The following is a 27,898-nucleotide window of genomic DNA, read 5'->3' on the forward strand; positions in this document are numbered from 1 at the left end:
GCGTGGGGATATAGTACCACGTTAAGAAATATTTACTGTAAAAACAAAATGAATACAAATATTGCCAATATTTCAGAAACAGCCGTATCTTATCGTATGAATATTTTGCAGCTAAAAACTAAAATAACGAGCGAGTCTTTTGAACGGCTCTAAGAGACATAGATAAATCCCATCTTTAACAGTAGCCATGAATTGATGAACGTGGACCCCGACTTAAACAAGTTGAAAAACGTATTCGGGTGTTACCATTTAGTGGTCAATTGTACGGAATATGTACTGTACTGTGCAATCTACTAATAAAAGTTTCAATCAATCAATCAAAGCTCATTTAGTAAGGAGGCACGTGATTGGTCAAGAAACGTGTGTTGTTCCCAAAAGGAGGAAATATCTATGAGCAACACAACCACCCCGGCATTCTTAATGCCCCGCCTCTTAAATCTTGTAAACCAATCCCAGGAGCCCATATTCAAACGGCATTAGTTTTGCCAGATAGACCTAGAAACCAACAAATCACGTGTCAGATGGGCGTGTCCAATGACATAGTTCGGTTGCGCTTCACGGGTCTGATCAACTTTTACTACCCGAGACGAAGCCTTGTTTTAAGTGGCTAGTTAGCTCGGCCCAAACAACATTTGAAAGTGTTTTTCGACACAGCTGACTTGTTCGTTACATATTTGTATTCCAAACTCGGGGGTGGGGGGGTCCGCATTTGCTGGCGTTGCAGTACATTCCTGAAGTGACGCAGGGAGTACGTAATCTGCTGGCTGTGCTTGCTAGCGAGAGGGCGGAAAGATAGCTAGCTAGCTAGCTTGCTATGCGGCTAGGCTAACTGCCCGGGCTAGCAGCTTGGGATCTTGCTCTCCACCTGACGCCACTTTTCGTTGACCGGACAAGACTCCCAGGTAGGTTTTCGCAAAGGCCCGTCGACGCCACGCTTGCGTGCGCGCCACCGCACACATTCACTCCCTGTTCTTGACAACAGCCTGATGTGATGCGGGAATGTTAGCCGCTGACCGCAGCTGCTCTGCCGATAAGCTAGCCAACAACAAGATGACGTGCTAAGCTAAAGCGCGGTTCTCGACAATATAAAACTATTTGCGCACTTTAGTTACCTGCAGGCTGTTAATTTGGTGCATGACAAAACAAGTGCGGAAAAACTGCTGTTATGAAGTCCGCGGGGGGTGTAATTACCTATCAACATATTTGCATATAGATTTGTTGTGCATAGATTTGAGTCATCACTACACTGAAAGTAAATGTTTCCTAGACATTATGCAGCGTCTACATTGCAGACATAGCCACACAACTCGGGTGTTATTTTGGCCGTGTGTAACCTTTGACCCCCTTGCTGTTGCAGCATGCTGATGGTGGGAGGCGATGGACTGCTGCACTAGAATGAGTGTGAAGGAGCTGTGTGACACAGATGACCTGGCCACCAGTCTGGTGCTGGACCCTCTTTTGGGCTTCAGCACCCACAAAATGAACGTCAGGTAATCAATCACTTCAGCCTACATCCAAACGCTGCAAACACAAGAAAAAAAAGCACAAATGCAACATCTTTTATTGATGTGATGTTTGCCAAAGTATCAAGTCTTGACCAGCGACAGTGAATGCTGAGAACTAAGTTGCAGTTGCGAACTATTCGTCTGGGAGCCGTTTTTATGCACATGCAATGGGCAAATGGACTGGAACATTCGTCAAAGTAGACATAGCATTTGGGTTTTCTTCTTTTAATGAAAAACAATATTATACATACAAAAATATATGCATATTATATTCTATTCATTCATATTTTATTCATACATTTTATTTTGATTCACTTTTCTAGTTTATTTTTCAGATTAGTTTTTTTTTTTTTAAGTGTACACATGTACAATTGTGTATTCACATTTTTATTATGTCCTGATTTTTATTGCATTGTATTTATACTTTTTATATCCATAAGTACAGTTTAATCTCATTTGTTTGCTTCAAAGTTCTTTAGATATGGCACCGCATTATGGAATGTTTATAATTAAAACACAACAACATTATCAGCAATATTTCAAAATACACTAATAGGGTAATATTTGTGTATATTTTAATTATTCTGATCGACATCTTATAACTGCTGCCATTGGTTGTTTGCTTGAACTATAATAACAAGACAGTTTTTTTAAACGGCTTTAAAGATTCTCCTCCCTTTTTAAAGAGGCATAAATCCCATCTCTTAAGAAATATGCTGCAAGATGAAAAACAATGCAAAAGACACAAAAAAACACAAACTTCAAAAAGAAGTGCATTAGAGAAATGCTGCGTTTTGCAAACAATACGGACATTTGACAGGCTACCAGGTCAGCTATGCTGACTGTAGCAACGTCAACCGGTTGCTCTATAATAATGTAAATTATTACAACCAAAACAACAATTTTTTCGTTCTAACTTTCTTGGCATCATGCTCGTGTCTTTAAAGAGGAATATCCCTCAGGTCTGGGACGCCTGCAGCCTGGCTAACTCCTGTTATATTTTGTGAACTTGCAGCATTGTTGTCATGCATGTGTTTTTAGGGTTTTGGTGTGTTTTTGGCTTTCGCAGATGTGCTCCAGTAGTAATCTTTTTTTTTGCAGTTGTTGGTAGGGATCGACCAATTATCGTCCGGGCCTAAATTTGGCATTTTGACGTGTATCGGTAGCTGCTTTTTTTTTGTATTACTTTTATCAGCAGATACAATATATGAACCAGTATATTGTATAGTAATGACTACTGCTCAAGCTCCTGCCTGTTTGCAATGCATGAGAAAAGTTACCCCCTTTCTTTCTTATTTAAATTTTTTTTATTTTTTAAGTCATTTAAAAATAAAAAATACTCTCATTGTCAATAACTCTCCCCAAGTATATTTTGATATCTGACAGGGTATTTATTTGCGTTTGTGAGAATTCCTCACTGGTCTGCTCACGCCACACCCCCCTTAGGTTTCCTACTGCAGTGCTGGTCGCCTACAGTACGCCTCTGTTTACCTGAAATCCAGTTTCTGGCTTTCCTCCTTAGCCCCGTTTTGTTTGTTTTAACGACTGCAGCAGTCAAGTCGCGCGACAAGCCTCAGTCTGCAACAATCGCAGCATTAAAGGAGCACAATCCGTGATTCAGTCAAATAACGTGCAAGAGATGGATGGCTATGAAGATGACAGAAAATATATCTCTGGCAAAAATCCAGACTTTGTGTAACTATCTTGACAAATAGTAGATTATTATATAAGTAAGTAGCAGGCAGCCGCTCACACATTCTCATACTTTCTGTAACATCCAGGAAGAAATAATGTCAGCTAGCTTAAAAAAATAAGCTATAACACCTATAAACTATGTGAAAGAGCCCAGAATTGTTTTTATCTAAATGTTTGCAATACTTCAGGTTTCCTTACAAGCAAACCTTACAATGTATTAAAGCCATAAACCGCTATAAAACTGTAAAAAATGGACTAGATGGCGACTTACTGTGATGTAGAGAAATCCCATATTATTACAGTTTTTCCCAGGAGATTTCCCATATTTTGAAATGCAAATGTTGATGCTACTCTTAGAAACACGTAATAAAGGTGTTTGTGAAATCCCTTGTTGTTTAGCGTTAAATTAACGACAACATTAGCGCCGCATAAACATTATATTGCTACTGGTCCGATGTTTCCTAAATTTTTTTTTAAACAACTTAAAGAGGAACTGCACTTTTGGAATTTTGCCTATTGTTCACAATCCTTTTGAGAGACAATTCTAATTTGTAATAATCTTCTTTTTCTCTGTGGCTACCAATGCAGCTAATGGTAGCAATCCATTCTGCCTCTAAATCACTTTAAAAAAGCACCCAAAAACCGTTAACAATACTTCATTTACGTTCCGTAACCTGTATAATAACCAAGCTGTAGCGACATTGTTATTGTAAGAGCGAACACTGAGGAACTCTTTTTTTCATCGTAGTAACACATCGCCTTGGGACGGCATGCTACGGCATTAGCCGCATTACAACAAGTTACAAACTCGCTACTGCGTCAATAGCTTAGCTGATTAATGGCTTTTGAGTTTGTAATACACAACATAATGTGATAGGACACCAATCTGTACTGACTGAAATACATTAACAATCATATTACAGTATGTGTAAACTATTAGCCCACATTTCATCTATTGTTTTTACACCGCTCGTCCGACAGTGTATGTAGTTGTAAGCATGACGTGCTGCGTGTATCATGATCAATATTAAAATGACTCTGTTTGGTCCATCTGGCCTGGGAAGTTTTTCCCTGTTAATTTTGGGTAAGCACGCCATTTAGCTTTGCTCCAAATTTTACACTTGCAGCATCAAGTCACGCCGACCTCACGCTCTTGGCTTTCGTCTGCTCCAACGTTTCACCCTCTGTTCGTGCTCGCTTCTATAAGCAGCAGTTCATTCTCCGTATATTCAGCTTAAAAAATATTAGGTTGTGAATCCTCATCTGTCCAGAAATAGTCGTCTTCATTGTCTGTTACCAAGTCTGCCAAGTGTGCTGCTATGGAAATGGAAAAAAACAAATGTGTAGGAAAGAAGTTGGTTAAAAAAAGTGCTTAAAAGTTCAAAATACGGTAAATATTGTACATATTACATATTGTTTTGAATGTGTCTGTTACTACATTATATATATATACTTGCAGTGTGTATATAACAGGTCGATTGAGGGTTTGAAGCTGCTTTAGAAGGCTACAATGATGACTCTCATCAGCCACATTTAGCAAGCTTTTTTTTTAATCTTTAGAAACCTAAAAAAACAATACATGCGTGTTCTTGTCTCTCATGATTGTGAACGATTCCAAAGATGTGCAGTTCCTCTTTAAAGCCTTGTCCAACTGTTTACTGTGGTATACTATTCATGTTTAAATAACTTTTACTGCAAATTATATCGGCTCCAAATATCTGTTATCGCCTCATTGACTACAATAATTGGTATCGGCCATGAAAAAGCCATATTGGTCGATCTCTAGTTCTGATCATCGTGTGTGGAATGTAGATTGAATGCTTTGTGCTGCAAATTTATTTATTTTATTTCTTTCTGTTCAGCCCCCCTCCGGAGGTGCGGCGCTGGGGTAACCTGAAAGAGACACTGCTGCGGTTCCAACGCACGCATGACTTCCAGGCCACGTTTGAGGCGCTGACGGTGGGTGAGCTGGCTGGCGACTACTTCAACGCTTTGGGAGGCCATCGTCAGGAGCTGCTGAGGCAACATGTGCGTCCTCACGTTTCTTTCTCTTCTCACAAAAAAGCCTGCGGTTGTCTGTTTATATGTACATGCTTTGTTTTCTCATCACATATAGTGCAAACTCAGCAGTATCTAATTTGAAAGGAAAACAAAAAGCAAAATAAATAGAATTTTTTTTTTTTAGCTTTTTGTCGAAAACTTTCAATATGTAATTGTGATAAAACAAACTTTTTTAAAACTTATGGGAAGTAATGCTAATCAAAGATGAACGTGAGGTTCTTTTAACACTTACATGACAATTAATTATGCTAAAATGTATCATAACATTATTTACTCGTAGCGAAAGGGTGTCGAAACCTTTTCCACTGAGGGTTGCACACTGAAAAATGAAAGCACTTGGAGGCTGTTTTGATATTTTTCATTTTTAAAACAAATGCAATATGTACTGTAACTCTTAGAGCTTCCCTCCAGTTTTTGTCCCGGAGACCCAAAAGTGTTAAAAAATAAGTCTTATATTATTTTTTTTTTACTTTTAACGTATAAAGATCTGTCGATCAACTTCAGATCTATTCGTTGACAGTTTTTTTTTCTTGGTTTATTGCCCTCTTTTCTTAACAGGAAAAACACAAACTGCAGTATTTGCCCCAAAAATGTTCGAAGTGTAATATTTTATGTGAAATGATTACAGCCTTAAATAGGTATTAGTAGACATTAGTTTTGGTTTATCTATTTTTGTTTTTTGAGCTATGAATATTTAAAAAAGAAAATCAGACTAAAGGTCTCAGGGATCCAAAAGCCTCCCACTCATGAGTAGGGATGTACACCGAATACCGGTTATTTTTGGTACCAGTTCCGAATTGGGTTGGTCCAACAGGACCATTAAAATTCTCGTCAAATGATACAGCTATTAGTACTTTTTTATTCCATCTGGCCGTCATGATTATGACACGCGCGCACTGTCACATTCATTCAGGTGCCGCTGCAGAGTTTACCGCGTAGGTAAACAGGAGCATAGATTTATGTGGCATAGAATCGCGGAGGGAATCAATGTTCACTAAAAACAGAATCTAAATGCAGAAAGTCACGGAAATTGCCGTAATGTGACTGAGATGCTGTCATTAGTTGCACTTCCGTTACCCCTAGAAATAAGCAAAACCTAAATATGACAATAAGAAATTGGTAATAAAAACACCTATTATTCGAAAAACCTCTCAAATATTCCTAAAACATTTTTGCGCTCATGAGGTGTTTTTTTGAAACGTTTCGATATTAAAGTGTTTCGCAAACGCATGATAGAAACACCTTTTTCGCGTTTGGAGATATTTTAAACACCGAACCGGCGGGGCGCCAATGCAGGACAACAACTCTTGGTCTCGCTTCCAATCCGTCGGTTGGGGAGAGTTAAAAGTTAAAGTTCCAACGATGGTCACACACACACTAGGTGTGGTGAAATTATCCTCTGCATTTGACCCATCCCCATGTTCACCCCCTGGGAGGTGAGGGTAGCAGTGAGCAGCAGCGGTGGCTGCGCTCGGGAATCATTTTGGGGATTTAACCCCGATTTCCAACCCTTAATGCTGAGTGCCAAGCAGGGAGGCAATGGGTCCCATTTTTATAGTCTTTGGTATGACTCTGTTTGAACTCACGACCTTCCAGTCTGAGGGTGGACACTAACCACAAGGCCACTGAGCGAGGCGGCGTCGCCGCACCGGCCGTGTCGCGGGTTTCTTTCCAGGAACAGAGGCCGGCTCGTAGACACCCACATGGCCAAACAATTTCAAGGGGGCGGTAAGGACATTGCCTTTGAGCGATCACCCGCTGCATTCGTCTTCTATTAACATCACGTCAACAGCGGTGGCTGCAATATCTTCCTCAAAGCAGAGTCTCGTGGGATGAGATTTTACGAGAATTACGGCTCATGACGCAAAACACCCTTTAATGCAAACATCTACAAGTCACAATGTACCTTGTCGAAATGTTTGAAATATCACTTTTTCTTAGCGAAAAACTACAATGGAAACGCAGCTATTGAATGCAAAAGGGGAAATCATGTTTACGGGGATCGTGTACTTGACACTTACCTCCATGGAGCCTGACCAGCTCAGAGCCAGCACTCTAGCTGGCTGCCCTGCATCCTTCTCGGGCCATCTCTGCCTGTCTCCTTCACACGCGGCCACCTCACACTACCAAACTCACTACAAAATACAGAGCCCAACAGTTCCCAAATGACTTGCATGTGTCAGGTGATATGTTTATTTTGCAAATTTCATGACTACTTGTCATCCAAAAGCTATGAGGAAAAGAATGGTGCTTTTACTGTTAATGCTGGAATGTTATGGACGCGACCACTGATCTTCATCGGTGAGTTCATAACTTGACAGCTTCTACTATAGTTGGAGCGTCAGTGTTGAAATAATAACTGATGCATCTTTAGATGTGCTTTATTTTACTTGAATGCATTTAAACTCTAATTTATTGAATACATTGTTATATTATTGTACTTTTTCTCAATTCGGTAACTTTTTTATTACTTAGAATTATAATAAAATGTTGAAGTAATCACTTGTTTATTGTTTATTTTTTTGTGCCATAATTGCCCAGCCCTAGGTTCTGATAATCAGCTTGGAATAATCACAAATAAGGAAGCAATACTAATAAAAAATAGTAAACCTAACAAAAATTGTAATAAGAGTGCATTTTTTCCACATCTATATTTACACCACTTTGATATATTACCAATAAGAGTACAGATAAATACAGGTATCCTTACTCACACGTGTTAAAAATAAGTCATTTAACAATATAGTTTTTACTTTCAATGCCTAAGTGTCTAAAATACCTTCCAATCTATTACACCAGTTTGATCTTTTATTCCACTATTAAACATTTTTGTAATATTATTTTGAAAATGTGCCGCTGGCCGTTAAATGAGTTGCGAGCAGCAAATGTATGCACTTGGGACAACCCTTCTGGAGCGTATTGTCCCTTAGTTTAATTCTATTGCCATTGTTATTTTGAAAATTAACCATGTGTGTCTGAAAGGACAGAAAATAAAACCTCTCATTCAAACATGATTTCTTTTGTGACCTACAACACAAAGCTCAGTTAGATATATATTCTACTAAATGGCATATTTTCGCCTACATTAGTTTGAGTAATTACTTCCTTTATCTCCAAAACGAAACAAAAGCTGCAGGAAATCAAGTGTCCCTGCCTACTTAATTTTTATCTGTGTGCCGCCCTCGTAGTAAAAGATTGGGCATCCCTGGTGAACCCGACTAATTATGTTGACTTTCTAAATTGCAGGTGTATCGCTACTTGGGTGCCTTTCTGCTGGACAGTGGCGTCAAGATCGAGTCATGTGACAGATATTCCTCAGAGACCAACGGAGCCAAGATCACGTCCACCAGACACTGGTACAGCCCTCCCACCCCACTAAATTTTATGAGCGCCAAAGTGACCAAAGGTGGGTTTTGAATTTAACACTGCATGTGTTGTTGCCGGGCAGGTTTGTCGGCGAGCGGGTAGAGGTCCTCCTGGGCTGCATAGCTGAGCTGAGCCCAGCCGACAGCGCCGTGCTAAGGGCGGGGGTCAACGACTTCAGCGTGATGTACTCCACGCGCAAACGTTGTGCTCAGCTGTGGCTTGGCCCCGCCGCCTTCATCAACCACGGTGAGTTGCTTTGGCTTATTACTTTACAGAAATGTCAGCAACATTGTCAACTTCGCATATTTTAACACATTGACATCTATTTTTTTTTATTAAATAGTCCTGCGCTAAATGTCATTCTCTTCTTGCTTACCCTTCTTTGTTTTCTATGGCAAACCTAGAGCTGCAACACAGTCTTTTAACAGCACTCTCTGCTGGCTGCTGCAATGTAGTGCAGTTATAATTCATGGCTTAAAGGGGAACTGCACTTTAAAAAATAAAAAATGTTGCCTATCATTCACAATCTTTATGTGAGACAAGCACACATGTTTTTCTTTTGTTTATGCATCCTAACTCGTGAATAAAAGCTAGCAAAAGTCTGTCTATAAAGTGATCTAAAAAATCAAATTGCCTCCATCAACGTTTTATGTACATGCTGTGGGTATATAAGTAATGTAGTAACATTCATAATAACATGTAATATTTACGTATTTTGCTCATTTTTGTCATATGGCGGCATATTCATTTGTCAGACACATCACAACGTTCACTTTTCCCTTTAACAACACTACTGATTATGACAGGCTTCAAGAGTGACAACAAGGATTACTTTGGTACAAACAAAGATCCACAACCTTATATTTTTGAGCCTGAATTTAAGGAGGGTGAGCTACAAGTTTTAGCAGCTGTGTGCTAAACAGATCCAGCTTTAGTGAAACACTAGGCATCATGTAGCAGTATTGTTAGGTGCTAAACAAGGAATATGAACTACGAACATAATAAAACAACCACTTACTGTACAATGTCTGCTCTTACTGGGATGCCGAATGATTAGATGTTTATACCTTCCCATTAAGATAATAAATTAATCATAATCCTCACAAAGGGTTAAAAAATAAAAGTTTCCGCAAACAAGTGTATTTCTGTGTCTTTCTCACGATCCGGTATATGTTTGATGTCAAAGTTGACCAATTTCTTGTTTAACTGCCACATCCTTCTACTATCCAAGTGAGAGGCATGATTTATAATCTATAATTAACTTTTACCAACGAAGAGGCCATACAGTAGCTCACGGCTCAATATGTCAGTATAGCAGCATATGCTAGTTAGCTTTCTTTGATCACGGCGCCACTAAACATAGATTGTTTGCATTAGCGCTTATAGTAACAATATTGGTACTACTTGGTTATTATTCAGGTCACAGGATGTAAATGGAGTTTTTTTTGGCGTTTTTTAGATGATTTTAGAGGGCTTTGTGGGTGGAATAGTGTACTCCCATTAGCTGCATTGTTAGCCACCGTGTTCTTGCTGTATATTACAAATAAGAATACATATAAAAAAAGAAAAACGTGTTCTTGTCTTACCTAAGAATATTGAATGATAGGCAAAATTCCAAAAAGCAGTTCCCTTCTAAATATAACTTTATTCACAGGAATATTTCCATGATCACAGGCAACGATTTCTAACAATCATGAGTCAGTAAATACATTATGTACATGCAGTAGCCATCTGTTTTCTAAAATGCTGCTAAAATTCTTTGGACTTCCGATGCTGACAAGATATTTTAATAAAGTATAAGGATGAATCATCATCAGCCTATCAAATGATTTGCTAAATTCTTTGGTTTTGAATTAATCTAATCTTTTCTTTGCTCCCTGTTGGCAGACTGCAAGCCAAACTGCAAGGTAAGTAAATATTTGCTGAACTCATTTTCATCAAAGATTAATGACCAAAGGGATGTGTGACAAATATTTCCAGTGTCAATTGACTTAATTTCAATGATGCTTCAATGTTTTATTGTCTGTTGCTTCCTACTTTCTGTGGCCCCTGGGGGGTTCGCCAACCTTCTGTCTCTTGTCCCCGCCCAGTTTGTCCCTGGTGAGAAAAACGGAGCTTGTGTGGAGGTGATTCGACCCATCTCACCCGGGGAAGAGATCACGTGTTACTATGGTGCCAGCTTTTTCGGGGAGGGCAATGAAATGTGTGAATGCTGCACCTGCGAGAGGTGGGCTAGCCACGTTTGTACTCGACAGTCTTTTAAACCAAAGGCTTCAAACAATTTGTTGGTTGTTGGATTGTTGCTTCATGTGAACTCTTCTCCAGGAAAGGGGAGGGTCACTTCAAACACAAAGGGAAGAAGCCCGAATGTGAGGAAACAAAGGACCCCCTGGGCCAGAAGTACCGCCTCCGAGAGCGATACCTCCGCCATCACCGAGAGAAGGGCCACCTAACCAGGCCCATTATTGCAGCATTACACTCAGGTATACTTTGAGTGCTTATCCCTTAAATACTCACATATTTGCTGTGTTGAATAAAAATGTGCTGGCTCGTATGGCTGTACAAGTGGTACCTCAACTTAAAGCATGATTTGTTCTGCGACCGTGCTCCTAACTCGTGACATTCGTATCTCAAAGCAGCTCCGCCCGGAAGTTATTTCAAATCAATTTCATCCGTGCTTAGCCCTCCCATAACAGCACCATTTTTAACAAATAACATACCTTTTTCAAAAGTTTGAAAATGAGAAGAATGGAATATACTGCAAACGGTAGTTTTATGGAATAATGTTCTACTACTCGTTTTCATTGAGGGCCACATTGCAGTTATGACCGTTATTCACCTCATGATATTATTACGCAATTGCCTAAGCATTTAGAATATTTTTTTTACCTACACTCCAAAAAAAAATTGCAAACAGATCACATTTACAGTGGTTTTTAAAGCAAGTATCGTATTTTTCGGACTATAAGTCGCTCCGGAGTATAAGTCGCACCGGCCGAAAATGCACAATAAAGAAAGAAAAAAACATATATACGTCGCTCTGGAGTATAAGTTGCATTTTTTGGGGAAATTTATTTGATAAAACCCAACACCAAGAATAGACATTTGAAAGGCAATTTAAAATAAATAAAGAATAGTGAACAACAGGCCGAATAAGTGTACGTTATACGACGCATAAATAACCAACTGAGAACGTGCCTGGTATGTTAAGGCAACACATCATGGCAAGAGTCATTCAAATAACTATAACATATAGAACATGCTATACGTTTACCAAACAATCTGTCACTCCCGATCGCTAAATCCCATGAAATCTTCTTCCTCGGTGTCGCCTCTGGTATGCGCCCCGCTAGCGTCCTTTTTTTCCTGCTGCTCGATTGCTGTTCTCCGCAGCATATTTCACTACGTCCAGCTTGTAATCTGCAGTATGTGATTTCCTTTTCGGAGCCATTTTAGTTCAGTCCTTCTCAGTTTTTATAAGTTACCGCCAATGTTGATGTGATCCATTTTAATAGCTCCGGCAGTAGCGTATAGCATATAGCAGTTAGCATCCCAGGACCCACAATGCACTTCTGCCATGACCCCCCCCCCCCGCCGAATTCTTATTGGTTGGCGTGTGAGTGGCGATTGCGAACATTTTCTTCGTCGCTCACGCGAATGAGATAAATAATATTATTTGATATTTTACGGTAATGTGTTAATAATTTCACACATAAGTCGCTCCGGAGTATACGTCGCACCCACGGCCAAACTATGAAAAAAAAGTTAACTTGTAGTCCGAAAAATACGGTAGTTGTAATTTTAAAAACAGTAACAATGTTTTTTTTACGGTTCAAAGATGTTGTTAAATGTATAGTTTTTACAGCATATTACTGTAAATAGGAAAAAACGGAACCCCTGTTTTTTTTCAAAGTAAAATTCTCGCAACTGAGCTGCCTTTTTTTTACCATAAATTCTAAGGCTGTTGTTTTACGGTGTATTACTGTAAATGGAAATTGGTAGCATAGTTTTTTTTTACAGCAACAATATTGCAGTAATGCGCTGTAAAACCTCCTTAAATTTGACGTTAAACTGGCAGCTCAGTAACCATAATTTTACTGTAAAATATTGTTGTTTTTGCGACGCACAATTTGATGGATAACTTGCAAATATCTAAGTAAATATTTTAACAAAAAATGTTTGTAGTGTATGATATTTTTATATATTTTTTTAATATTAGATCATCTTAAAGTTGAAAAGATTGCTTGTATTTTTTAATTTCAAAATGGAAGGAACAAATACATGAATTGATGCATGTTATTTGAATGCTTTTGCAGGCCATATAAAATGATGTGACGGCCGAAAATCTGACCCTTAGACCTTGAGTTTGACACCATTCTTCCATTGCGTTTACCTTGGAGAACGGACTAATGTGGTGTCTTCTTCGGACATTCTAATTCTCCGTCCAGTCCGGGTTTTATCCGCTTATCATAAGCGCTTTGTTTTTGTTGCATCTTCTGTTGTCAAATCTGACAACATTGACTCCGGTGTGTTTGAGTCAATGACCGGAGAAGTTGACAACACACAACAAGCCATGTGTTTGTCTGTGTGCCAAATGCTCGACAAACCAGTTTGAGTCAGGACTGGACAGAACAAACTGAAATACGTCAAATAGCATCTGAAGCTTTTCAATATTTTTATGAATAATTGTCTGTTGTTTGGGCGCGTGTGGCAGCATACCACAGTGTTTCTTGTGATATACTGATGTAATGGCAAGGCTGATTAATGGTTTGTTTCTCTGATTTGGTCAACTAGTTCCTCTCCTGCGCACTAACTATTTTTAGTTCCGATGGTTGTTTGTTTTTTGTGTAAACAAAACAGGAACAACATGTAAACTCTTTACTGCTCAGACGGCACAACCATGTCACAAATACTACTTCAGCCGATGGTAAAAATGCTGGTAACTCAAGGTATTCTTGCGAGTTAAAGCATATCAAAAGGCCGACCGACAGCTCCTATGTCGAAATATTTGTAAATTGAGGTACCACTCTATTTAAAATTCTTTGTTGCAAAGGCTGTCTCTTATAATCGCTTCATCTTTTGTTGTCTCTCCCTCCTAGCTATCCCCTCAAGGAATTCCTTTACCCATCAGATGAGAAAAAATGCCCTCAAGAACAGAAAACTGACACAAACTAAGAAGTGGATGCGACAGCAGCACATACGCTCCTCTAATCTCTGCAGTACCAGGAACCAGCGGCGGACACTTCCTCTTCTGTCGCAGTGTGTCATAAGGGACCTGAGGATCAGAGTTCGGCGCCACACGCTGGACTTTTTGCTCATCTGTAAGAACCCAAAAAGCAGAGAGAGAGCCCTTTTGCACCAACTGGAGGTAGTGCAACCAAAGCCAAGCCCAAACAGCAGCAGTCTAAAGTGTTTGGCTCTCGGTCCCTCCAAGCCACTTCAGAAGAAGAAAGGAAAGGCTGTCCCCTTGAGGAGCTCTTCCCGAGCCAAGAGCATAGATCAGGCCACACTCGGACATCAAACAGCGCCCAGTAACTCAGCTTGCCACCCTGTTGACTCAAACCAAAACTCCAGTACTGTAAAGCAGGACACAGTGGAACCAGCAGATCCTGAAATGAAGACTAACAGTGAGCCCGGCATCTCCAGTACCAGTCACGTCGTCACCGATAGTAGTAAGACACCTGCAGGCAATCCATTAGTATCACTCAAGCAATACCTTTCCGTCCGCCTAACAAGGGTATCAGTGCCTCGCAGAAAAGAGGCTACAAAGCGCTTTGAAGACAAGGACCTCAGAGAAGAGCTGAGAGGAAGGATGAGGCAGTACCAGGGCCTCAGACCGCTCCCAGCATCCAAAGCTCAGCTGAAGCAAGAACCGCCGCCAAGCGCCTGCACCACCGCCGAAGGCAACCGAGGAGTGCGGGAGATGTTTTTCAAAGCGGTTGATAAAGTCAACGTACGCAAGCGACACAGTGGCGAGATGGCAGATGATTCATCCCCGTGCAAGGGAAGCGAGAAAAACAAGGTCATCGAAATCCAGACGGTGTCTGAAGAAAAAACATGCAAACGGCAGCAAGTGGACAGAAGTGCAGAACACAATGAAAAGAGAAAGATTATCGCCGCTACTGAAAAAGAGGACAGAAGTGCAGAACACGAGAAGAGAAAGACCGTGTCTGCTGCTGAGAAAGACGACAGAAGCGCAGAACACAACAATAAGAGAAAGATTATCGCCGCTACTGAAAAAGAGGAAATAAGTGCAGAACACAACGAGAGGAGAAAGACCATCTCTGCTGCTGAAAAAGAGGAAAGAAATCCAGAACACAACGAGAAGAGACAGGCCGTCTCTTCTGCTGAAAAAGACAGCAAATCTGCGTGTAAACGAGTGTCCAATGGAAAAACTACCAGGCAAAATAACTTGAAAGATGATAAAGTTGAGGAAGCACACGACGCTCCTGTTTCACAGCAGTCCGTTTGTACGCCAAACCAGCAAGCAGGAAACAAACCTGTCAACGATATCATCATAAAGACGGCAAAGGTTCTATTGTCTGATATTTTGAAAAAAGGAAAACCCAAGCAATTACAGGGTGATAGTTCTGCCTCGCCCCCCAGAAAAATTCCAAACCATGCAGGCAGACGCAGCATTAGGAGGCGACGGCGGCGGAAGAGCAGATGGTTGAAAAGAAAAGTTGAACAAAAGCTGAGGGCAGACTCAAGCAGTGCAGACACAGGGTTAGTCGACTCTAGCCAAGATGGCGCACAAAGTCTGTCGGCAAACCAGCACAGAATCCTCTGCGCCTCCCGCCTGAACCCACTACCTCCTGAGTCGCACATTTCAACAAACAGTCTACAGCCTCAAGCCAATCCTCAGGCGCACATGCAGTCCAACATACCTCTGAAGAAACGGACATTCCGCAGCTCCGTAGAGCCAGAACAAAGTGTGACTTCTGCTCCAGATGGAGCCCAAAAAGTAGACTCTGCATTAGACACAAATAAAAGGCAAGACCCGAGCCGGGTTATAGAACATAAGAGCACTACTAAACGAGGCAGAAAAATGAAACTTAGAGCAAAAATGCAGAGGTTTAAGTGTCGAAGGGTCACAAGACAAAATTACAACAGTAGAGTGCTTCGGCCAAGAAGTCCTGAAGTGCAGCAAAGGAAAGTTCACAAGTTAAAATCAGAGACGCGATGTGCAAAGGACAGCGCTCCCCATCAAGAGTCTGTTAACCTTGACGGAAACAATCAAACCGAGGAAGCTAATAATCTGGAAAAGAGCTCTCCAGCAGAAGCCAAGATGGAAACCCTCGAACAAAGCGATCTGGAGGAGAAAAAGCCGGAACTTAATTTTAGGATTCGTTTCAAGCGGAGGAAAGGGAAAGTCTGGGAAATGCAGAATGACGGATTAGGAAACATGACCTTGAAAAGTGAAAAGAGGGAGGATATGGACAACGATCCACTCAAAGCCATCATGGATTCCGTGTCAGTATTAAGCATGGAGATGCAGGCGGCTCAGGCTCATGTGCAGGCCAGCAAAAAGTCCAAGAACCGACTGCTGCGCCTGAAGAAAAGGGGTGAGAGAAGAAGTGAGAGGAAGAATGTCTCTACTGTGGCAAAATCAGAGCAGGGCTGTGAGGACAAACTCCAAGACGGTAAGGAGAAACCTGATCAGGAGATTCTCTCAGCAGCCAATCAGCTGCCAGAAAAAACCCAGATTGAGACGTCATCAGCTGCTGTGCAGGAAACTAAATTTGAAGATCGATTCACAAAAAATTGCTGCTTGTTTGAAAGTGGGTCACAACAGAAACTGGAGTCCAATTTAGATCTGAATGGTATTTCTTTGCCTGTTCTTAAGCTTCGGAGAAAGATCGAGGGCATCTGGGAGGTGGAAGACACGGACGAGGAGACAAGCCTGCCTGAAGTTAAAATAGAGGCCAAAGTTAAGAGGGAGATCAGAGGTCATCTTTTGGCCAAGCAAAACAAAGGATTGCTTGATTTAAGCAAGTCGAGAGAAGAGCTCCTGTCTGCTCAAAAGAATTTACCGGTAAACAGTAACCCTTCGCCCCAAAAACCAGATGCACCACAGTTGTCTTTGTCTCTGTCTCCGCTGTCCTTGTCCTCCCCGCTGAATGTTAACCCCGACATCGCATCGCCTGATGTCATTCCTGAAAGAACAGACGTGAACAGCGGTGGAAAGAAGCAGCGACACAAAATGAAGTGTGGGACCGTAGAGACGTCAACAAATTGCCTCAGTCAATCCCTCCAGCAGATTGACAACAGCCTCTCCAAGCTGTCCGAGGGTTTGTGTTCTTCTCAGATTTTGGAGAAAACTGCTGCCTTTTCCAGCATTCCCAATCCCCTCGTCGAGCCTCCTTCCCAGTCTCCTCCATTCCAGACGGCAGACAACATGCTTTCAGGCGAGCCCTCTTTCCCAAACTGCTGTGATGACCTTCTGGACTTCCAGTGTCTCAACTTTGAGGGCTATTATCAGCCACAGAACATTCTGCCGTCATCTCCATCCGACCTGTGTTCACTTGATCCACCCACAGACCCCTTCAGCAGCCCCCTTTCACATAGCCCCGCCGACACATGGACAACTGAGACGCCCTACCTCGGCCCCCCTAGTCCAGGAAATAACTTTACCGGCGAAGATCTGCAGTTCTTCCCCAGTCTATTGTCATCCAAAAATGATCCAGTTTCTCTGGACTGTGAAGCAAAGGACTTCTCTAAAGACCGAAACACGCCCCAAACTAGCTTCAGTTTTTCCTCCCTAAACCCGGAGCTCGCAGCAAAAGACCGGACTCTAAATAAAAATCCAGGAATCCGCGTGTCCAAAGAGGACTCAAAAAGTAATTCCTCCTCAGCTGGAGGCAAGCCACGCCTGTCAAGCACATCTGCCGCTCCATCTCAAAATCCTATTCCTCTTTCAGTTCAACACAGTCTCAACATGAAGTCTAGCAGCAGCCAATCAAGAACAACCTCTAACCTCAAAACGCAGGGACCCTTCCATCGCATGAGCATTCCTAACAAGTCCCAGACTTTCCCGAGTTGCCAGACTAATGCAGTACGAGGTGTGTCCCAGAGTAGCCTGACCAGATCCATCCCAGTGTCTCCAATGGCAAACAAATTCCTAAATCCGCAACGCTTAGCTGTAAAGAACCCTAACCCCCCTGACAATCCGTTCACCTTCCACGAGAAACCCTCCACAGTCATCCACAGAGTCGTCAAGTTTCAGGGAGGGAACCAGAGCCAGAACTTGTATAGCGCGCCTCCCAAAGACCATGTGGCTGCTGGCGGCCATCCTGATTTGTCTAAAACATTCAGTGCAAAGTCGGGAGAGAGTGAGAGGAGTGAGCAGAGTCAACACAAAGGCTCTTTCGATTACTCTGGCAACCCCAGCAGGCCTGGTGCTCATTTAAACAAACATCAGCCCCTCAATAGGAGTAGAATGTCCTCTGACAAACATGAAGACACAAATGTGGCATACAAGAACTTTTCCACATTGCCACGACCTTTCGTCTTCCCCAGTAAAGACGGGTATTCCTCCCCGCAGGACAAGAGTTCCAGACACGATAGAGCCACTCCCCTGGTTTCGGACAAGAACCAGCCGTGTTACACTCAGCAGGACCCTTTTGACTTCACTTTCGGGTCGTCGCTGTCTCCAATGCCTCATCACAGCAGCTCTCAAATGGTCCACGATACGCCTCCGGGTACGCCAGCGCCAGCAAACAAGAGTCACACATCAGCTTCCTTCCCTCACAGCTCCCAAGGCCCCCCTTATGTCCTCAACTTCAGTGGAGACCATTCATTGACGCTGGGTCTCAGGGATGGGTCTGAAGGCTACCCAGGACTCGGCCCAACAAACTACACCTACCACTGCCTGATGGAACCTTCCGGCACACAAGGGCGGCTGGTCCTCGAGCCGTGCGGGTCTCAGCCATCCAACCCGTCTTCCTTTTCCCTGGGTGGGTTTTCAGGACACAAAAGTGGGCCGGATGAACATTTTAAGAGGGACGGGCACCATCAGAACCAGCCGGGTGATCACCAGGACATGCCACACTATGGACCAACATCTCACTCTATGGGTTCCACCAAACCTAAGAGAGTGAGGTTAGTCGTGACAGACGGCACCGTGGATTTGGACCTCCAATATTCTGACTGATTCACATCTGCTGGAGTCACTGGAGATGATTTTGTAAAGCTTTTTCTAAATTATATTTTGATGGATTTGTGTATAGATTTGTCGATATTGAGGATTGGCAGACGAAGAGAACGCGTGGACGATATCTGCGACCACACTTTGGACGTTACGTGTTGACAACACGTTAGCCTCGCCGTGGTGATCCGAGAGCTGCTGGCTTTTTTGTTTTTTAAAAAGGCAGCTTTGTGCCTCCGTATTTCCTAATCCGACTTTTTCCAAACGGTCTACCCTCGATTTTATAGCCACAATAATCTTTTTTCTCACTTTGTTTGTACGTGTGAGTGTGTCGTAGTAGCGAGCTAACGTGTACGGGTGAGTGGGCTTGCGTCGACGAGCTCAGCACTCACAGCGGACCCCTTGGACCGAGAACGTTAAAGCTGCTGTATGTCCCCGGCTCAACGGTTAGCATGGGTTACCAATAGAATATACTTTACAAATACACGCCTACATTAATTCGAGCCAAATAAAATGATTGTCAATCGGCTTTCTTGCGCAAGCGCAAAAGAGATCTTCGAGAATTAACCGATTTAAAAAGTATGCAATGGTTGTCCGGCACGCACCACCAATCCGTATCGTGATAAAGTACGTAATGGACCAGGTCACAAAAGCCGATCCCCTTCTGGCTGATACTCTTTTTGTTCTTGGTCCCTCGGCTAGCAGCTAACTGTATATGTCCATACACAGTGTGGCGCCCCCTAAGTTAATAAACATCCATTACGGCAAATAAAATATATTTCTTCGTAAGTAGTATTATCACTGGAGGACGAGGCTGAACATGTTAAAACACTGACTAAAACAAGCAGATAAGAAGGTACACGAATATGGCCCGAAAAATCTGGATTATTTTCATCACGATTATTCATTGTTTGGTAAAACATAGTATTTCCTACGGGTCAACAATATACTTGTTGTGGGGTTGTGAAATCATGTAATTACGTAATGAAAGTCGTATATAAAGGCTAAAGTGTTTTATATATATACTGTATATATATATATATTTTAAAATAATAATTTCTTTATTATTTTGAGTGCGGACATTACCGATTTTTCTTATAGTATATAGTATTTTTACGGGGTCATACACTTCATTAATTGGACACTCACTTGAGCTAATCATGCATTTGGTCATTTGATCATTTGTAGTGTGAAATGTGAATATTAAAGTAGGGGTTCTTGACATTCTTAGGGCCCATTTTTTCCACTACAGATTGGTCCGTGGCCCACTCAAATATTACCACTGAATAAGTAATCTTACTCTTGATTTTATTCATTCTGGAATCATTTCTAACCTACTTACAGTTTAACAGGTTAAACCTTGTCAAATGATATGCAACTTTATTTACAAAGATTATTATCTAGGCAGGTCAGGCTGATTACAAAATAAATGCTAATCAAATGTACTGTAAAAGAAGGGATTAAGAAAAACTGATGAAAAATAAATGTACATTGTACATATGACGCACTCCTAAATACATTCTAACTAATGGTAACGCTTTTCTACCTTCAAGGTACTCAAAGCGCTTTGACACTATTTCCACATTCACCAATTCACACACTGATGACCGGAGCTGCCATGCAAGGCGCTAACCACGACGCATCAGGAGCTCAAGGACACAGCGGACGTGACGAGGTTGGTAGAAAGTGGGGATTCAACCAGGAACCCTCAGGTTGCTGGCACGGCCACTCTCCCAACCGCGCCACACCGTCCTCTAAACTAACTAAATGATTAATAATATATTTGTTAAATAAAAGTGCAAATGAAAAATCAGCTTCACCACTTAAGTCATAATTTTTAATTATGGTTCAATTTAATGTAGAGATGTCCGATATTATCGGCCAATAAATGCTTTTAAATGTAATATCGGAAATTATCGGTGTCCAAAAAGTAAAATGTATGACTTTTTAAAACGCCGCTGTACGGAGTGGTACACGGACGTAGGGAGAAGTACAGAGCGCCAATAAACCTTAAAGGCACTGCCTTTGCGTGCCGGCCCAATCACATAATATCTACGGCTTTTCACACACACAAGTGAATGCAAGCATACTTGGTCAATAGCCATACAGGTCACAATGAGGGTGGCCGTATAAACAACTTTAACACTGTTACAAATATGCGCCACACTGCGAACCCACACCAAACAAGAATGACAAACACATTTCGGGAGAACATCCGCAACATAAACAACAAAACAAATACCCAGAAACCCTTGCAGCACTAACTCTTCTGGGACGCTACAATATACACCCCCTGCTACCCCCAACCTCGCCCATCTCAACCTCCTCATGCTCTCTCAGGGAGAGCATGTCCCAAATTTCAAGCTGCTGTTTTGAGGCATGTTAGAAAAAAAATGCACTTTGTGACTTCAATAATAAATATGGCAGTGCCATGTTGGCATTTTTTTCCATAACTTGAGTTGATTTATTTTGGAAAACCTTGTTACATTGTTAAATGCATCCAGCGGGGCATCACAACAAAATTAGGCATAATAATGTGTTAACTCCACGACTGTATATATCGGTATCGGTTGATATCGGAATCGGTAATTAAGAGTTGAACGATATCGGATATCGGCAAAAAAGCCATTATCGGACATCTCTAATTTAATGTCAATGTTATATTTTTATGTTTTAAATGTACTGATTGTACTCGCATGACAGAGTTTCTTGACTTCCACTTTTGCATTCTTTGGATTCATGCGCAGGTGCATGGGGTGCATGAATTCCAATGGGGGGGGGGGCAGGTCTTGCCAGAACACTGGCGAAAAATGTTGGCACTCGACGGAAGTGTGTGTTCAAATTCTGTTTATGGAATGATAGCTAGCCGTCAGTCGTGGTAGTGCGACTCCAAGAACAATCGATTAATTGTGCATCCCCACAAGAAGGCATGCTAATCGCTAAGCTAGCCACTAAATTAGCTATAAACAAGAGAAGAAATATGTGCTTGGTAAAGTTTCAAACGTGTAAAAGGTAGCACGTTACAGCAGAAAGTAAGCAGTTATTAACAGGAAATATACAGGTAGATTGGGTGGGCGTGGCTTACATGGTCGGACCAGGAAGAGGGCGGGACATATTGCTCCTTCAAGGCAGCCACCTGTCGTTACATACAGCAGCTTTAATGCAAACTTACATTTTAAAGTACGGTAAGAAAATCCTTCCATTGATGAGCTAAAATAAACGCAAGTTACTTTTCTAAACTTCTTTTTGCACTTCAAGGGTTACATGTACAGTGTTCTGTTGACTTTTACCACCAACCCCCCCGGCCACGGTGTCATGTGATAGCTGTTATTTTGGGAACAAATCCCGGCTGGGATGATTGTTTTTATTTCCGAGGTCCGCGCTGTACACGCGAGGCTCGCACACTGTAAAGCAAACGTCCGCGCCTGCAACGCAAGTCCCGACCTGCGGGCGTGGACACAGGGAGCGCGCAAAGGTGTTCGTACCAGAGTTGAAACGGTGACAATCTTTTCTGCTTTTCTCATAAATCACGGCATCTTTTCTCCCCGCCTTGGGCCAAAACATCGAGTGTCATCGGTGTTGATATCTCCGCCTTATACGACAACCATAACTGTACTTATTTATTTCAATCTCCTCATCCTTGTGGAAATGGTGCTTTAACGTAATTTATACTTCACATTGATTCTTGGAAAGGATGACATGTTTTTAAGCTTATTTAATGGGACAAAAATATTGAACTGAATAAATATATAGTATATACTCATATTTAATTTCTCATCCACTTTTTCTGTTGTAAATCTTTAGCCTTTTTTCCCCTACAAACTGACTTGTTAGTCTTAGGTTTGCTGTAGAAATGTACAAATGTAGCTTGTAACATTAAAGACTCTTTTTTTCTAGTCGGTCTCTTCAACTCATTTCCACATGTAATCTCACTACTTTAGCAGCCATTGCAGCTTAAAAACAACAATATGAAAAGACGCTTCTTGGTGGCCTTGTTTTTGGCGCCCCCTATGGGTTGTGATTCAAATATCGTGTAAGTCGGTGTTTTTCAACCTTTTTTGAGCCAAGGCACATTTTTTCATCATCAATCATTAAAAACGAAACTCAGTTGTCACAATTGTTGGATATGACTTTAACTCATAACCAAGCACGCATCAATATAGCTCTTGTCTCAAAGTAGATGTACTGTCACCACCTGTCACATCACACCCTGACTTATTTTGAGTTTTTTGCTGTTTTCCTGTGTGTTGTGTTTTAGTTCTAGTCTTGCGCTCCTATTTTGGTGTCTTTTTCTCTTTTTTTGGTATTTTCCTGGAGCAGTTTCATGTCTTCCTTTGAGCGATATTTCCCGCATCTACTTTGTTTTAGCAATCAATAATATTTCAGTTGTTTTTAATCCTTCTTTGTGGGGACATTGTTGGTTGTCACGTCATGTTCGGATGTACATTGTGGATGCCGTCTTTGCTCCACAGTAAGTCTTTGCTGTCGTCCAGCATTCTGTTGTTGTTTACTTTGTAGCCAGTTCAGTTTTAGTTTTGTTCTGCATAGCCTTCTCTAAGCTTCAATGCCTTTTCTTAGGGGCACTCACCTTTTGTTTATTTTTGGTTTAAGCATTAGACACATTTTTACCTGCACCCTGCCTCCCGCTGTTTCTGACATCTACAAAGCAATTAGTTACCTGCTGCCACCTACTGATATGGAAGAGTATTACACGGTTACTCTGCCGAGCTCTAGACAGCACCAACACTCAACAACAACAACACATCATTTGCAGACTATAATTACTGGTTTGCTAAAAATATTTTTAACCCAAATAGGTGAAATTAGATAATCTCCCACGGCACACCAGACTATCTCACGGTACACTAGTTGAAAAACACTGGTGTAAATCATGCAGGCATACAGGACATGTAAACCAGCAGTGTCCAAACTTGATCAACTTTTGGTCCGTCAATATAAGATTTAAAAAAAAAAAAAAGTGCCGTTTTTGTCATAGAAAACCCATTTTTTGGGGGCAAAAACAGAAAAAATATATCAAAGTGGAATATTTGATGCGAAGTAATTGGAGCCTTTTATAGGTCAATATACAGGTGTGTCCATTACGTTGACCGCGAGCCATGAGGCATTAAAAATATAGTTAATTAGCGATCATAAATCTTCACTATGACGTCACTTGATTGACATTCAAGGCACCCGATGGTCTTGTGAGATGTCGCTGGCTGCTGCTAGCTCATTATTAAGACAAGGACTGACAGGAAGGCGAGAAACACTTTATTTTATTTATTTATTTATTATTTATTTTTTATTTTATTTATTTTTTTCAAAACCTTTATTTATATTATTCAACATTTACATACAATCAAAAAAAAAAATCAAAAAAAGTACAGAAACAGTACAAAACAGCGCCAGGGGGTTTGTAAACTCAATAAAGCAACTAAAGAAGAATGCAATATATATATATATATATATATATATATATATATATCTAACAAAATGTAAAGCAATAGGCTCACACAAGTTCCGTAAATAATCCAAATTTGGAGCACAGCAACATCCTTTTCACAGCTTTTTGGTTGTTAGAGGTAGAGAGTGTTTTAATGTAGAGTTCTAAATCTTTTTTAAAGGCACAAAAAACCAGGTCCGGTATTGAGAAACTTACATTTATGAATATAAAACTTAGCCAATAGTATAATGAGGTTGCAAAGGTAAAATTCCTTTAAATTTTTTTTTTCATATAGTGTAAATCCAAATATCACATCTTTACGAGAGAAACTTTATTTCAACACTCTCGTGCCGTACATGTGTCAACACTAAAGACCGACTGCACAGTTCCTGTCTTCACAATAAAAGCGCTGCTCCACCGTGATTGCGCTAACAAAATAAGAGTCTCAGAAAGCTGGCGTGCACAAGCTAGCAAGCTACGGAGTTTGCCGCCAATATATTTCTTGTAAGGTGTTTAAAAAGGAGTATGGAAGCTGGACAAATAAGATGGCAAAAACCAACCACTTTCGTGTGGTATTGGACAGAAAGGAGTTTTTTTCTCCTTCGTTTGAAAATGTGGACGTTGTCAGCACTACTGTCTGATTCCAATCAATGCAAGTCATCAGACTCAGGTAATACACCAACTTATATTCTTGTCTTCATGAAAGAAATGGATGTTAAACTTAAACATGCTTGTATTATCATTAAACACCTTTAACTTGTCAACAAAAACGTATCTTTCATAAATAAATACATATAAATGATATACATGAATGAGGTAGGCAGTGTTGGGTTAGTTACTGAAAACCAGTAACTAGTTACAGTTACTAGTTACTTTATTTCAAAAGTAACTCAGTTACTTACACCAAAAAGTAATGCGTTACTGTGAAAAGTAACTATTTAGTCACTTATTTTTTTCTTCTTTTTTTTTTAAAGCTCCCATTAATGCCCTTTTTGCCTTCATTTCAGTACTGTTATTGCACTGGAGAATAATACAATCTGTTGATCAACTTGACATGCATTTTTATTTTCCTTTTAACATAATTAATGAAAATCAGTGCAACATAAAAAGGCATTCCTCCTTTCTTTAAACTTGGACCAATGACCATTAATAAAAAACAAGTTTAAGTGCAACATAAGAAGAAACATCATCTTCCTTGAAACATAGGTAGTGAAATAAAGCCTGACATCTGGAGTGATGCTGCTGTCTTCCACACTTGGAGCCATGGATTGTAGAATCCTTGTTTTCAGTGGCAGGATCATTGACACAGATGGTGAAGTTTCAGTGCTCAGTAGAGATGGAACACTTTTGAGGGGTTTAAGCACCTAGAGGACCTCATCTGCCACTCTCACATCATCATCAGACAGGGTGACATTTGTCTTCCGGGTGTTGTGGGTCAATGCAGAGTATATAGCTGCCTGCTGCTCCAACATATCATAAATGGAGTTCCACCTCGTTGGGACATCATGTATGAGCAGGCAGCTTTAGCATTTCTTGCTTTGTCTTAAGCACATGAGCAGCTGTTGTGCTTGGGTGGAAGTAGGAAACCTTCCTGATCCTCCCAAAGAGGCGCTCCATCCTATTGACTGAGATTCCCTTCTGTGATGCCAAATTCACTACACCTTGTGTCAGTACCTGCGCAAGGTGACTCTCGTAGAGGGGGCGTGTCTTCTCATCTCCCAGTCTGCTGTGATGAAGTGAGCGCTTATAGTTCCGCTGGACGTCCACCCGTCTGTCATGAGCGCAACAGATGATGCTCGGGATAGTTCATCCACAACTTTTTTCTTCTCCTGCTCATAAAGATCTGGCACAATCTTATTGCTGAAGTGGGTGCGCGACGGGATGTCGTAACGTGGTTCAAGCACGTTCAGCATGTGTTTAAAACCCTCGTTTTGCACAACCGAGTCTGCACTTATAAACACACCGATTCAATGGCGCTGGGCGTTCAAGCTCCTCCGTTACTCCGCTCGCCATGACCACGCTGTGTGTGGACTGAACGTGCCAACAACTTTTTTTTTGTGTTTCATATATCAAACCGCGGATCAAACCTCCCCTCCCCGCCCCCCCCACCCCCCCCCCCACACACACATAGACCGCGCCTCTTTTCTTCTCTCCGGCTTGTGACAGAGGAAGATTCAGAAGAACGACACCGCAGCGCTTCTGTTTCTAGCCGATACTACATCAAAAGTAACGTAAAATAACGCAGTAACGCATCATGTAGTAACGGTAACTAAATTACTGAATAAAAAAAAATAACGCGTTAGTCCCAACACTGGAGGTAGGTCCCTTCGACTTGGTCAATTGGAAAATAGCTCGCCTGCTTAAAAAGTGTGAACACACCTGGTCTATAATTTATAACACTGATTTTGATTGATTAGTTTTTGAGCAATGACATAAAAAAAAAAAAAAAATCCACTAAAATTCTTGTGGTTTCAAAAGGGCCCCTCAGAAAAGTGTTAAAAAAATCTATACATTTCATTTTTTTTATCATTTAACGCTTAAATCTTGAGAACATCAGGTCTATCCATTGATACTAAAAAAAAATATTTTCGATATTTTGTGACCTTTTAGGCAGAAACACGTGCAATATTTTTCGCCAAAATATTAAAATGGAATATTTGATTTGAGGTAAGAGGAGTATTAAATAGGTCAATAGTTCATAACATTGATTTTATTTCGTAATTTTTTGGAGCAATTGCAGTTAAGAAAAATCCACTATTTTTGGCGATCCAAAAGGAACTCAAAAGTGTTAAAAATAAGTCATACTTAAAAAAAAACTTTCAACACTTAAATCTTTTGATCAACTTCAAATCTATCCGTCAATTGTAGTATTTGTATTTGTTTTTTTAATGCAATATCAATCCATCCATCCATTTTCTACCGCTTGTCCCTTTCGGGGTCTCAGCTGCATATTTCCCCCCAAAAAATATTTCAAAGTGGAAAGTAATTGGAGCCTTGAGTACGTCAATAATTCATAATATTGATTTTGATTCATTATTACTTTTTGAGTAATGACCGTTTTAAAGAAGAAAAAAAAACTCCCTGCATGGCAGCTTTGTGTTATCAAATGTGCAACTTTTTCACCTGTTTGCTCCACCATGTGGTGTATGCTGTCAGAAAAGTAATAGCACACAGGAAACACAGTCGAGGTGCATCTTTTCATACGGTCACACTTAAGTGTGCAACGTTCCACTTGTTTTTAATTGTTTTCAATTTCTTTGATTTTGTGTAATATTGTTAGAAATAGCTGCAAATGGACCCGAAGCTGCACTTTGGACACCTCTGATGTAAAACATCAAACCAATAGTTGCTAAGTCTCGCCCCTTAAAGTCACAGCGAGTGTTTTGTGGGCTGCATTGCGCTGTGTGAGAAATTTCAAGTCAATTTGACTCATGTGAAAGGAAGTCAAAAGTTAGTGGTTTAAAAACAGCGCCACCATGTGGTGTATGTTGTAATAAAAATAATAGCACAGGAAACAGTGGAGGTGCATTTTTTCATACGGTCACACTTAAGTGTGCAACATTTCCAAAGCAGAAGTTTTTGGTACTGCAGCCTTTTGAATAAACGTTTCGCTTGTTCGACGGAGCAATAAAATACAACATAAAGCTTTAAATGTATATTTTTAACTGCTTGAAAAGTAAA

The 27,898-nt window shown here is 40.9% G+C and overlaps 1 protein-coding gene across 1 annotated transcript; it reads left to right on the top strand.

Moving 5' to 3' along the window:
- Positions 1 to 501: 501 nt before the first annotated feature.
- kmt5c (lysine methyltransferase 5C) lies at positions 502 to 22,670 on the top strand. Its single transcript, XM_061981383.1, has 9 exons — positions 502 to 902; positions 1,358 to 1,490; positions 5,063 to 5,228; positions 8,508 to 8,617; positions 8,710 to 8,873; positions 10,515 to 10,534; positions 10,718 to 10,854; positions 10,953 to 11,110; positions 13,727 to 22,670. The coding sequence occupies exons 2-9, from the start codon at positions 1,378 to 1,380 to the stop codon at positions 18,778 to 18,780; spliced, it is 5,922 nt and encodes a 1,973-aa protein (XP_061837367.1). The 5' UTR covers positions 502 to 902; positions 1,358 to 1,377; the 3' UTR covers positions 18,781 to 22,670.
- Positions 22,671 to 27,898: the final 5,228 nt, after the last annotated feature.

This window comes from Nerophis lumbriciformis, linkage group LG24 (assembly GCF_033978685.3).
Source record: "Nerophis lumbriciformis linkage group LG24, RoL_Nlum_v2.1, whole genome shotgun sequence".
Taxonomy (NCBI): Eukaryota; Metazoa; Chordata; class Actinopteri; order Syngnathiformes; family Syngnathidae; genus Nerophis; species Nerophis lumbriciformis.

Excerpts from the sequence above, each read along its gene's own strand:
- kmt5c (XM_061981383.1), top strand. The coding sequence starts at position 1,378 with ATGGACTGCTGCACTAGAATGAGTGTGAAGGAGCTGTGTGACACAGAT. Across the intron at positions 10,535-10,717 it reads ACTGCAAGCCAAACTGCAAG|TTTGTCCCTGGTGAGAAAAA; the intron begins GTAAGTAAATAT and ends GTCCCCGCCCAG. Across the intron at positions 11,111-13,726 it reads TATTGCAGCATTACACTCAG|CTATCCCCTCAAGGAATTCC; the intron begins GTATACTTTGAG and ends TCTCCCTCCTAG.